The sequence below is a fragment of the Castanea sativa genome, chromosome 5, assembly GCF_040712315.1.
Source record: "Castanea sativa cultivar Marrone di Chiusa Pesio chromosome 5, ASM4071231v1".
Classification (NCBI taxonomy): domain Eukaryota; kingdom Viridiplantae; phylum Streptophyta; class Magnoliopsida; order Fagales; family Fagaceae; genus Castanea; species Castanea sativa.
Window position 1 is genome coordinate 61,843,518 of NC_134017.1, and position 14,125 is coordinate 61,857,642.

Consider the following 14,125-nt stretch of genomic DNA (forward strand, 5'->3'; position numbering starts at 1 on the left):
TTCCCAAAGCCTGACTAGCATAAAGCAAAATCAGACTTGGGAATGGGGGGCAATTGATGAGTCCATAAAAATTACTAAGGTCGTCTATCTTAATGGACAACCTTGCATCATTAGTAGGCCAAAAGATGTAACCACTCAAGCACATTCAACACATTAATAGCGACCGTTACTCATCGGTCTTAAACGCCCATCAATACGATAACGGTTACATATGGGTAATAATCACCTCCAATTATGTACAACAACTATCTAAATCATCTATAAAAGGGATAGTCCATCTCACTTGTGAAGGTACGTCACAAACTATTACAAAACATTATCTACATACGAAAGATATGGGTTGATACTAATTTGAGCATCGGAGGCTCCCCCACCAGGCACAACCTGGTGGTCTCTTCGATTAGTTCCTCCTTTATTTTGCAGGTCCTACAAGGTCGTCAAGAGCTCTAGATTGGACAAGTGACCCAACTGATGATTTTGGCATCATCATTCATGAACCCCATTTGGTTTCTGATTGACTTTGAGATTATGAACCTGTTCCTTGGCAAAACCATTTTCAACTGAACTCTCTGCAATAATTTCACAGATTAAGACAAATTAGTGTCCAAATTAAAGCTAGTATTCGACCAAAAACACATTAATTACATGTCTCAACTCAAGTTATAACCTAACAAATTATTCATCGCCTTTACACAAACTATCTTTAAATTCTCAGATCAGTAATTCATACGATATTATTTCTTTCTTACACAAGACTTCCATATTGAACACTGAGATCTTAAATTTCCCCAAATGAATACTCTTAGAGAAAATGAGATTATGAAGTCCTATGGCAGCTATTCTAATCTAAAGAATAGGATTCCTTCTCATTCAAACCTCTAACATTCCAAGATAAAATCTTCAAATTCATTGGAAAATAATTAGAGCCCTTTCCTTACCATTACCAATGCGCCTTGAAGAAGCTGAATCATAATTGACAGAGCTAAATAAACCATTCAATTCCCTTATTCCTTTCCTCCCTGAGCTCTTCACGGCTTTTTCAGTTTTTTCCTGAATAGCCCTCTGCTATAACTCAGCTTCAACAGCCAACGAGAATTTGGTTGTTGTTGACATAGAATAAAAAAAGCATTATTGATATAGAAAGAGAGAATTGCATACGAAATTAAGTCATAAGGAATTACTAGTTGAGACAAAGTCATAAAGAAACATATACTTACTATCCTTATCCTCAGAGATGGAGCCACCTTGAAAAGGAGTACCTGCCTCTTCAGAAACTTTCTCTGAATCAACATTGTATTTAAAAGAGTCAGCCAAAAACTATTTAGCCTTGACTTGTTCAGTGAACAACAAAAATCCAAGAATCTGATAGGAGAGGATTACAAAAAAAAAAAAAAAAAAACATCCGAATATTCCTGCTAAGACAAAAATCTTAACAGGGGAGAGAGAATAATGCCCAATGATTCTTGGCATTGCTGTCATAAAGTCATTATACACACCCATAAATTGTTCTCAACTTTGATTCCACCATTGTAAAGTAAAGCATACGAGAGAGACATGCAGACAGAAGGGGGCCAAGGATGAGGATTAACACTATGGGACAAGCATAAAGCAGAATAAAGAGTTTAAATGCTATTAACAAGTTACCATTCTCATGCACCGAAGTGGATTCCTTCAATGGAGATGCTCTCTCAACACTAGCTCTCATAGGCCACTGCTCTATGGGACGAATGACCAGTGATCTTGGATTTTCCCTAGGAATGAAAAGAGCATCTGCCTTTGGTGTGCTGCTGGGTGTTTCTTCATCATCGCTAAAGAATGGAACCTATATACAAAAAGTACCAATTAACATAACACACTACATAGCTACGTTATAATCGTTTTAAAACAAAGATTAAATTTAACAGAAGCATCATTCTCACCTTCGGCCCATCATTCTTAGTGTGATATTTCCTTGCAGGCAACCTAATCCGCCTTTGTGACAGGTGTCGAGAAGTTAATAAGGATGATATTCGAACAGGAGCAAGTTTATCAACAACCTGATAGAAAGCATTATCAATACCATGTTCATACTCATCTCAAAATTATACCAATTCAAATTCAATAAATCAAAGTAAGGACAGTCATATTACCGTCAAGGAAGAAATTCCGTATTGAATTGAAGGGGAAAATGTCAATTTTGTGTGTCCATAGAGTTATTAAAAACAAACCATATATGTTAATCCAAGAGATGGACATAGTAAAACAGAGTAAAGACTCCCACACAAGAAGTGACAAACCAGATGTAGCAATTCAGGCAATGTGGAGTAGGTAACAACCCAAACAAACCACTTCTTTTATAAATAGGGAAAAATTAACAAATACCCTAAGAGCATTGGTTTAAAAAATATTTTTAGAAACTTTTAATGGGAAAAGAAAAAAGAAGCTGATTTTTTTTTACAACTTTTTAAATTTTCCATAAAAGTGGAATCAAAACTTTCCTAAAATAGTCCATTAACAAATGCCCTAAGGGCAGCCATTAACCAAACCCAAATAAATAATTACCCAAACCAGTCATATCAGTATTTAGGTGACATATGAGACTTCAAATTTTTTATTCTTTTTAAAGCATCTTCACCAAATACAGTTTTCTTCATCCTAAAATCTCTGCCACTTTAAAATTCATGTAAGCTGAATTTGGGTTGTATCAATCAAACACTTCTCTCTAATCTGAATGGAAACACAAGTGTTATTGGGTGTGGATGCGTGTGTGACACAAATCCATGTGCTTTGTATGCATGGATTTTCAATGATAGTAAATGCATAAAGCAGTAACTACAGAAGTGGCATACAGTTGTCCAATGTTACTTTGACCCAAAGTGCCTGATGATCCAGCAAAGATACTTCCACCAGCTACAAAGGCAGAAAAGCAATTAAGTTAGCATACCATCAAATAAAAACCTCAAGGTCTATTATTTAGAAAAAATTAACGTAGAAAAACAGTACAAACTGAAGTTACCTGGTTGTGTCTGACCATAATTACTAAGGTTAAAAGTGCTAGCTGTCTGAGCAGGTTAAGCCGGTTGAAAAGGCATTGAAAAAGAGGGCTATAGGTGAAGACACAGTTAAAAAAATATATTGCTCAAGAATCAATATTACCTAAAGCATCAAAATTCAACACTGATGACAGGAGCACAAAATTACATGTTCACAGAGACAGGAGGCTGTATAAATAAGAACTTAGACTAGCAAATTCATAAAATAATTGCATGTGCAACATATTGAGAAGTCAGATACAAATTACATGTTCTTCCTTGGTTTATTGATTCCATATTGCAGAAATAACAGCTGTGAGAAGCCAGTATTGCTGCCATTGAAGATTCAGATTCCTGCAGAATACATTGAATTGTGAAGCAGTAAGCTGAACAGTGAAATTGAGAAGTGAAAGAATGCAAATTAGATATATAACCAAGCAAACCATAAAATTCCAAACTCAGAAATAATAAGAACTTAATAACTAATATTAAAGTTGAAACCTTCAAGACCCAAAAAACAACCTTAACTATGACAGCAATCACAGAATCTTTAACTTGAAACCAGACAGGTCCTCAGTACAATTGAATCATTTCTAAAGTTTCTGCCAAGGGGGTTGGGATTCATTGAACTAAATTATCACTATTAATTGTGGAAATGCATTCATTTCAATTCTAATGATTGATGTCATTGCTGGGAAAAGTGTATAGCAAGTCTTTTAGTTAAAAAATTATTTGACTGCACATACAGCTATAAGTAATAAGTATTAGAAGCAATATACAATCATATAAGGCAAAGTCAAACTCGAGTATCTGATTATTTGAAATAGAAGATTCAAGCAGAAAATAATATGTACAATATTCAACGTTGGATTCTAAGACCTTTGACTGGTCTCACCCTTTGGTTCCACCAATGCGATTGACCATCGAAAATCATCCCCGTTTTCTTCTCCTCCCTGGTTCCTTGACTGGTCTCACCTTGCCTGAAAAGAACACAAGCAAATACTCATATTCAAATCATTTAACCATAAAGAGATGCATATGTAATCAGTATAAGAGGGGGAGTACCATGTCCAGTCCCACAGTCAGAAGGATGTGTCCATGTCCGTTACGGCCTTCGCGGCCGATCCTCTCTGTGTGAAGCCTCAGGTGGGGGGGGTGGGTATCTCTGTCTGGATGGCACCAGGGGTGGGTAGCCCAGGGGTGGGCATGAATTTCATCTCATCTCTACCACATACATCTGCGGGGATAGTGCCAGTAGTCGGTGGGGGAGAGGATATGGGTGGGCAGGTATCATCGCGAACCATGTATGGGGACCGACATGTCGGGGCAAACGTATGGGATGGACCCACATCATCATGTGCCATGGAGCCCATGTTATAACCAGTGTCCAAACACATCTCATCTGATGTCTGACTTGCCTCCTCCATCGTGTGGTCATGCACGGGTGTGTGATGCCCACCCGATGTGTGACGGCTCGCAGTTGTGGGACGCCGACTAGATGCATGGCGCTGACTAGATTGACGACCTCTATGCCCTCAACATCCACCTACTTGCCAACCACGCCCTACAGCCGGTTCACTTGCGTTGCCCACAGTGCGTGCATCGTCCAAGGTCAATCGAATGATCTCTTCAACAGATTGCAAGGCATTCATACAGTCGGTGTAGATCTCAGACCTTGATTCGAACTTCACCATAATCCTCAACTATGATTCAACCTGTCACAAGTATACAAGAGTAGTGTTAGGATTTGGAACTAAAGTATGCGAAGCGAGGTACATTTATAATAGAACAATCTTTGTAAACTTACCAAAGTGTCCCAGTATGAGGTCTCTTTTATAATATGCCGAACAGTGATGGGACGATACCACGCCATATACTCGTCATTGTAGCTCATTACCCCATGAAAGGGCGGTGCTTCAGCAATTGTGGCATGCGCAGCCCATCTAGCAATATGAGTGGCATGTTCTTGAACCCAATTTTTTTCATGCTTGCCTTGGAGTGTTATCTTGTGAAGTTCAATGGAAGTATCGACATTGTCCGATACGCCTTACTTCATCCCAAACTGTCGAAGAACACGTTCGGGGTGATGGCCTTCAACCACCAAAAAATGTATGAGCGGCACGATGGACCTCCATATGTGTTGGCTTGCCGTACAATATGCGGGCAGGGAACCCAAATAATCTCTATATGGCTCCCAGACAATCTACAATGATCCAACAAATGCAAAAAACCATATTAACAATATATGTGTAACGATATCTTACAAACAACCATACAAACAACCATAAAGTGGTTGGTTCCCACTTGTAAGGCACGATACCTAATTTGGCCGGAGCGAAGCAAGCGACACACGATAGGCGCGCAGGACATGCATTGGATGGTCAGTTGTTATCTTAGCCCCTTTCCATCTACCAAACAACACAGACATAACCTTCATATTAGTTACTTACATAATTCCCATGCGAAAAAAATTAATGCGGAAATGTAAAACGATAAATAAGTTGAAAATCCTACATACCTGACAGCAAGTGGACCTGGGGGCAGTGCCTGGTGTGGATGCCTCATCACAGGACATATTTGTGGAAACTTCGCCCACGCCCACAACTGCACTAATAGCAGTGCACCACCAATTTGCTTGGCTGTCTTCTCTGATGCCTTACAGAGGTGTCTATATAGCCAACTTAATGTTGCACTACCCCAACTATAATTCTTTCCATTGCTGATTGGATTGAAAAATTGTAGATACATGATTGAGAGCCGTTCGCCAAACTTGTCCATAAACAGTATACTACCCAACATTTGGAGTATGTAATACCGAGCATACTGTTGCACACGCACCTCAGTGGCGTCAGCAGGAAGAGGGTTGCGAAACTGCTCCTCCAGCCATTTGGCTTTTATCCTCGGCCCTTCCAACACTGCAGTGTTCTTTTTTGTACCAACTGGTCTGTCCGGTGGAGGGGGGGTACCTAGCAAATCCATGCAAAAGTCACGCCAATTGTCCATATGGGTAAATCCTACCACCGGCAAGCCATGTACAGGTACCCCCATGATGACCTCTATGTCTTGTAGCGTGATGGTCATCTCACCGTGGGGCAAGTGGAATGAATGCGTCTCTGGCCGCCATCTCTCCACTAAGGCCGTGATCAGTGCATGGTCAAGGTCCATATGTGGGACCCAAAGTAGCCCATCTAACCCCGCATCTGTGATATAAGCGGCAATCCGTGGATCTAACCCACCATCAAACAGACCTTTATCTCGGTGACGACAAGTCAGAACACCTGGCACTTCCTGCAAACAAAGCAGCTTAGTATTAATAATAGCATTCACTAACCACGTAATAATTACACTTCAAACATAATGCCCAAAATCTTTCTACTACATATATTGATTACGATTTTGGACACAAGTGCATACCTCGCCTGCCAAAGGAGCATCCCAAAGCAAACTTGAACGATGCATAGGTTGCCTCGTCAAGACAGTCCCTATAGAGGGTCCTGCTCGATGTGGGTCCATACCTGGCATAAATTAAAGGTGATTAATGGCTCATTAGCATATTCATCAAATACCCATAAGCTAAATCAAAATGATAGCATCTCATTGATAGCATCTCACTAATTTTTTTATTTGTTTTTATATCAATAATTTTTTTATGGCCTTTAAGAGGGGAAATGCTATTGTTGAGGGTGGCTCAAGTGTAATTTTATTGAACCAAATTGCTAAAGTCAGTACCTATATATACATGTTATCTTTCTTCATCCCTTTGTTTAGTTTTAAGTTATATTTAATATTTAGTTGTATTTTAAAGTTAGTATTGGAATTTGTATATCAATGAATATACCAATTGTTTGATTAATTGCAAAATATAAACAATAGGCTATATATATATATATATATATATATATATATATAAAATAATGACCAATAATTATTATGACCAAAAACATGCATTAAATAAACAGACCCTTCATCTAGTTTAGGTGTAGGAACCGCTCTTGACCCTTATGCAGAATTACATTACCAAACTATGGTCCAAAGTTAGGATAAATTATTCAGAAAGTGCTAGACACTCAAGTATGCTCAATTCAATGGATTGGCCTTCACTACAGACCTTCTTTCCATATTCTAGGAAGGGTTTTTCTAAGTGGGATATGTCCTAAACATGCAAATTGCTTTAAGAAAACATAGATCAAAATAAACACAAGCACGATTCAAGCATACATAAGGGGTGAGTTTCCTATTTCTAAGTTTTTAGCTTAGGCTAACATCAACCAAACATGCATTAAATAAACAAAAATAGAAGATAAAGATTTCTAAGGTTTCTGCAATGTGTACACATGACCAAGGCTGCGTACATAGGTCTCTAGGGTGGTGCTACATAGTACATACACACTTAAGAGGAAAAACCCTTCTCTATTCTAATTTTCACTCTAAGTATGTTCCTAAGCTATAATTAATTGAAGATCAGAACAAAAATAATTAAACGTGTAAAATTAAAAGGCAAAAAATATGATATAAAAAATGAGAAAAAAACACACACACACACACAAAGAAAGGAAGATTTACCTCTACTGTAGACAAGGATCTTGAAGCTTAAATTAAATGGTCCTTTCAGTCTTTGGGCTAAATGATACTACAGAAGAGAGTACAAACAATGTTAGAAATCCTTAAACTCAAACATCAACGACCATGGAGAGATTTTTTGACCACCCCGAAAAAAAAAAAAAAAAAAAAAAAAAAAAAAAAAAAAAAAAAAACTTTAGAACTTTAAAAGGGCATCGAAGGAAGTTCCCTTTTTTTTCCCTCAAAAAATCTCCTAAGCACTTGATTGATTTTCTTTAAAGGGCTCTAATCTTAGCCTTTCAATTCATGTGTTCTTTCTATTTTTAAAACTAATAAGTTCTTTCTAATAAGTGAGTTCTTTCAATTCATGTTTTTTAAATTCACAATATCCTAACTTAAAAACTCATGGAAAGAACAAAAAAAATTACCAAAATTGCTAACCTTTGAGTGCGAGGTCGCTAGCGATGAAATGGGTTTGAGAGTGCGAGGTCGCCGGCAATGAAATGGGTTTGGGGTTTGTACGGCGGCGCTAGCGATGAAACGGGTTTGGGAGTCTGAGGTTGCCGGCGATGAAAGGGGTTTGGGGTTTGTACGGCGGCGCCGGCGATGAAACAGGTTTGGGAGTCCGAGGTTGCCGACGATGAAATGGGTTTGGGGTTTGGAGAGTGAGAGTGTACAAGTGAGTGAGAAATGAGAGATTAGAAATGACCGGTTTTAGTAAGCAATACTCGAGTATCATCTACTCGAGCTCGAGTACTTTGAATGGTACCCGAGTACATGAAACTCGAGTATAATGGGCATATACACAAAATTGCAATCCAGATTAGTACTCGAGTTTCAAGAACTCGGGTACCATTCAAAGTACTCGAGTAGATGAAACTCGAGTATAAATCTGGATTCCCATCACAAGTTGGCGGACAATCCAGATTGGTACCCGAGTTTAGTGGACTCGGGTACCAGATTATACAGTACTCGAGTTTGGTGAACTCGAGTACTAGGTGAATTTTTTAATAGAAATTCCATGCTGGCATGCCACGGTGGAAGTGTAAAATCTAGTACTCGAGTTTAGTGAGCTCGAGTACTGGAAAAAGTGGTATTTCCCCAATTACTTCCGAAACAGTTTTTTTGCCTAATTTTTTTTAAAAATGATGGTATTGGGCCGATTTGGCCTAGGCTTCCCTATATATTTAGCCGAAACGCCATTTAGCTACCATGCTTCCCCCAAAAAATAGATAACACTGTAACTTCTCCAAATAAATATTTTATTCATTTTATGAAAAGTGAATGTGAGTGTTTTGAAAATTTGAAGAAAAGTGAATATTTTGAAAATTTAATGAAATAATTTAAAATGAATAAAGAGAGAGTTATTAAATGAAATCGAGTTAGATTTTTTTTTTTCAGCCAAAAAGAAATGAAATAGAATTTAGAGTAAAGAATGACATTGGTAGTCTACTGGCACTGGGTTAAAAACACAAGGAAAAATAATAACATAGAGGAAGACAAAACATAAAATGTTAAAAGTGAAGATAAAGAAGAGAAGAAATTCAAGAGTGAGAACGGTAGAAATTGAAGAGTGAGAGACTAGAAACCGTGTCGTTAAGAAAATATGAAATAAAAGGGAAATGAAATGGCAGTATGAAACTGAAATGATGAAATAGAGGCTAAGAAAGAACTTGGGGGTAGGTGGAGATATTTAGGGGTGTTTGGTAGGGTAGTTTGAGATGAGATTTTTGTAATTTTTTATAATTTTTTGAAATATGTGTGGGTGAAAAAGTGCGTAGAAATGTGTGTAATGTTGTTTAAAATGTAAAAATATGAGTTTGAGATGGGAAAACAAACGGGTCTTATGAAGTGTCATGTTTCACTTTCCATTGGATGATAGACTTTTTAACATCTTTTTTGTCATTCAATGTGTGTTGTTCTTATTGCACCACATTGTTTGTATGCAATACAAGTTGTATTTAACAATTTATCCCATTTAAAATACTAGTATTACTTTTGTGTGTGTTCTAATAAGTAATACCATTTGCTAAAAAAAATGAATGTTTATTCCATATTAGTTGTGTGTATTTAGTGTCCATTATTTATAACCATAGTCTACAACTACAAAGATTAGACGTCTTTGTAATTGTACTTTGGTTATGTAATGTATTATAAACCCGGTTTAAAAAACTAGTATTACTATTTTCATTTGTGTTCTAATAAGTATTAATGTTTACTAAAAAAAATAGATATTTTTCCCACATTGGTTGTGTATGTTTAGTGTTCACTGTTTATAACCACAGTCTACAATTACAAAGGCTAGGTCCTTTTGTAGTTGTACTCTGGTTATATAATGTATTATAAACCCGATTTAAATACACTAGTATTATTATTTTCGTGTGTGTGAGATGATAACTATCTCCTCAACCCTATGAGCAGATTGGACGGCCTATTCACAAAAGGGCATAGTCAATTCAGATAAACTAAGTATTAAAAAAAAATGAGTAAAGGTTGAAAAAAAGTTAGATGGGAATCTTACCATCGCGAGCTCCTTTTTCAGTGTCATGAAGACATCTTGCTTCCTCATTTGCCTCAACTAGACCATATCTTTAGGAAGCAGAAGAGCCTGCTCTAAAGCGTCAGCCACACATGCAACTATTCCTGGGTCAGAACCTCTGATGGAGGCGTCGGTAATGACCTCATGATTTTCTAAGATCATCGCTAGGGCCCAGATTAGGGCAAATACAGGGGCCTGAACCTCAGCCTCTTTTCCAGAGTCATATGTGTTGTTCGAGCCTGCTTGGCTCCCTTTCGAGGCTTCACGTCTCTAGGAAGGTGGCTCTTCCCCCCCCTCAACCACTTCCTTGCCCTTAGGTTGATCCCTCTTTCTATTATGATCAGCCTGGTCAACGTGTTGGGGTTGAGTGGGTGGAAGAGGGGGAGAGTTTAGGCTGAGAAGACTTCTCTGGCCCTTTAACCTTAGTTTGGGGCAGTTTGGTTTGAGCAGTCTTTTCGGGCTCTTGACTCCCCACCTGGGACTCCATTATATCTCTGAGGCTCTGCCTGGTCTTGCGTTGAATTCCCATTGTATCAGAGCTGATAGTTTCTTCTTGTGGATGACTTGTTGGTTCCGAAGATGAAGTGCCGAGGTCACTAGCTAGGCTCTCCGGGGAAGTGGGTTGGTTGAAAACTTCAAATTCGTCCTTGGAATCTGAAACTTCAACGATTTCTTCCTCTTCCTTTATGTTGGGTTAAGAGGAGGTCGCTGCACTAGTTGTATGTTGGGATGGAAGAGGTATTGTGGGAATACCTTCAGTAATGGGTTATGAGGCAAGAGTAACTTGGGGAATGTGGCCGCCCTCAGAGACAAGAAAACCCTCAGCAGCAACACTTATCCAGTGTAAGCGTGGGTCTTTTGCTCCAATCATGCACTTTGGCGCCTAGAAAGATTTGGAGATGGGATTGTAGTCAAGGATCAAATGTGCTTCTTGGAGTTGGTTATCGGTGTGTACAAATACTTCTGCCTTCAATATTTCGTCCAATTTTGCTTGGTTGACAAGGTCGAAATGGCAGATAGCAGTGCGTTTGTCTGTAAAATCACCAAGAAAAACAAGATTAAATCAAGAAAATATTTCTATATAGACCAAAATTAAAGAAAAAGAAGAGAGGGTGATTATAAGTAGTTATCTAAACCCAGAGCCTCACCTGGCTCCCCTTTCCTTGTCGGACAAGGGAGGCCATCGTGCCAATTCCCTGATATGATCAGAAAAATCTTTTTTCAGACCCTTGTTGGATTCAAGGAGGCATTGGATCAGTCTAACCTCGAGATACCTAGATTTTAAGTAATATCCCTGCCCCTTTAGGTGGTGAAGATTGTAAATCCAGTTAATGTCATGATGGAATTTACTAAGGAGGCAAATCTACCCATTTTTAGGAGAGGGTTGGAGGTATTGACAAGTAGAGAAAGGGATAAATGAGCCGAGGAGAAAGCGACACAGAAAAGAGAAAAGTATGTAAGAAGATAATGAGTGAAGAAGTTTATGAAGACTTACGCTAAGAAGACAAACCACCTCAGACTAATTCTCGGTAATTGTGAAGGCACGTGTAGAATGAGAGAGTTTGCAGGTTCGTTGTATGAATGTTGAAGTGAGGAAGGTGATTTGATTTAAGGATATTTATATCGAAAAGGGTTTGCAAGCGGGAAAATTCCCGCCTGTGTGCCTGCGCAATCCTCAGCCATTGGATTTGAATCGCATTGTAGAACGTAGGGGACAAAAAGCTGTAGAAATTTAATGAGGGAGCACCTCGCGTGCCGAAACGTCAAAAATGTGCAATGAGCAGTTCAAGGGACCCCTTCACTGTCAGGGACGATGTATGACGAATACAAGATAACAGTGATAGATATCGAGATCCTCTTTTCCTCTCGAGATGGCGGAAATGAGAATCTCGAGGGGCTATTGTTGGGTCAATGGGCCCAGGAGTATGTATTGGGCCAAAGGCCCAATCCAAGGACACTAAATGGTCCAAGGATGTGGGAATATCGATTCAAGAAGTAGTGTTGATGGATAAAGAGGCGGAGGCTGATCAAGGTCACCCCGAAAGGTTTTCCGAGGAGGAGTCCGTCCTCAGCTATTTAAAGTCGAGGTAGGAAAGGGTTACCCGATGTCCAAACGCGATGTTCTAGGATATTCTATAAGTAAGGATATGCATGGTAGGTGTACTGGATAGGAAGAAAGGCTAGGAAATATCCAAAATAAAGTTGCTACCACCGTATTGAATGCTTTACAGCTAAACCTCTGGCCGCATTAATGGGGAAGTAATGCCTGAGTATAAAGGTTCAGCCTTACAACTACCTCAAAGATTTCAGGGATGGGTTGATGGGACAAGTATCCAAATCAATAATCTGACCCATACGTGAAGGATGAAGAGAGGAAGAAAGATGATATAAAAAGAGGAGAAGACATTCAGGAGAGGAGGATCAAAAAGAGAAGAAAGAAAACACTGTAGACATTAAGATCAATATCTGTAACCTGTCTTTAAGAAAGAGAAATACAAGATCTAACCTCCTTAGCTTGAGTCCGAAGACAATTTTTGTTATATAAACTATCACATTTGTATGATGTTGTAATCTAACCCATCATCTTTGTTATTCAAAATCACTAGAACCTAAATTTCAAGCTCACTCTCTACAAATTCATTGTATTGAACTTTTTAGGCCTATCCCAATCTTATTTTTGGGTTTGGGTGCAAATTGTGACCTTATATATATTTATATATAGTATAACTTTAAATATAATAGAATAATGGAAAAAAAAATGTGTTAATCCATTGGGAATTTATAACTAACCCTTAAAAAAATCGAGATTAAAGGTTGATTGTTTCTTCTTCATTTTGTTGTTGATGTTGTTGTTGTTGTTGTTACTTGAAATTTATACTGATATTTCCGCGTTTATCTATCTACCAGGAAATTCATCAAATATATATTTAGTGGGACAAATGAAATTGCTCAGGTTTTTGTAGACTTATATAAAGTTTTTCAGTGAATAAAGTCCACGTTGTCAGAAAACAAGAAGCTATCACAGTATTTAGTCTGAAGTTGTGCGTCTGTTTGGCTCAGTTTAAAAAAAGTCAATTTATTTTATTATTTAACTTATTTTTACTATTATTTATAGACTCAACTGAACTTTTTAGGTACTATTTATCAGTCCTACTATACTATTGCATCTAACTTTTATCTTTATCTATAATACTTTTAACAAAAAAAATTTAGTTTCAACAAAATAAGCGAATCACAAACAGATATCCTCGAAAAATTGAAAACGCATGGCTGTTAGTTCAAAAGATTGCATATTGAAAATTTTGTGGAAGAAGAATGCTGTTTCTCCTCTTGAGAGTCAGTGGCAGCTTCAAGAATTTTTCTCAGGGTGTTTCTTAAGAAGTATAAATTACGCAATCTAATAAAAGAGATTAATTTTGAGCTTTTTTTGCTGGGATCTATTGGGCATTTGGGCTTGCTATGTTATAAATATTTTTATTTTCCATATTTTAGTTCAAATTTTTTTTTTTTGGCTTCTTTTTTTTTGAAAGCCCTAATATATTGTTAAGTGGAACAAATTATAGAGCAAAGTTTAATTTTATGGCATAAAAAAACTGAAAGTGTTCCAAAAAAAAATTTTTATAGGATAGACAAATATAAAATTTTAAATTATTATATATAAAAAGAAAAAATTTCAGGTCTTGTTGACAGTTGACCATCAATTTATTTTTGACTCTAGACAATTGACCATTTGTTGTAACGTGTACAGTCCGTCCTTGAGTCTTCTCAAAGGGAGACTCTAGACAATTGACCATTTGTTGTACCGTGTGCGGTCCGTGCTTGAGTCTTCTCAAAGCGTTCCCTTTCTTTCCTAATTATTATTATTATTATTATTATTCCATTTTACTTGCGCGTTTCTCAGTCAAATTCCCATAATCTTTTAAAATTCCTCCCTGCCTCAGCCCCACATTGAAATCCATCTCCTCCTCTTCTCTTAGATCTTCTCAACCTTTGTTGAGTTTGTTCATATATTGCA

At 37.7% G+C, this 14,125-nt stretch overlaps 2 protein-coding genes across 2 annotated transcripts; both read right to left on the reverse strand.

The window, feature by feature from the left end:
- Positions 1–486: 486 nt before the first annotated feature.
- LOC142635566 (nuclear pore complex protein NUP98A-like) lies at positions 487–2,124 on the reverse strand. Its single transcript, XM_075809703.1, has 5 exons — positions 2,119–2,124; positions 1,920–2,036; positions 1,645–1,822; positions 1,218–1,280; positions 487–569 (listed from the first exon to the last, which is right to left on the reverse strand). The coding sequence occupies exons 1-5, from the start codon at positions 2,122–2,124 to the stop codon at positions 487–489; spliced, it is 447 nt and encodes a 148-aa protein (XP_075665818.1).
- A 2,422-nt stretch (positions 2,125–4,546) lies between these two features.
- LOC142635567 (serine/threonine-protein phosphatase 7 long form homolog) lies at positions 4,547–10,639 on the reverse strand. Its single transcript, XM_075809704.1, has 6 exons — positions 10,465–10,639; positions 6,426–6,526; positions 5,530–6,299; positions 5,161–5,214; positions 4,819–4,954; positions 4,547–4,714 (listed from the first exon to the last, which is right to left on the reverse strand). Exons 1-6 carry the CDS (start codon positions 10,637–10,639, stop codon positions 4,547–4,549), a joined length of 1,404 nt encoding a protein of 467 aa, XP_075665819.1.
- Between the last annotated feature and the right edge of the window lie 3,486 nt (positions 10,640–14,125).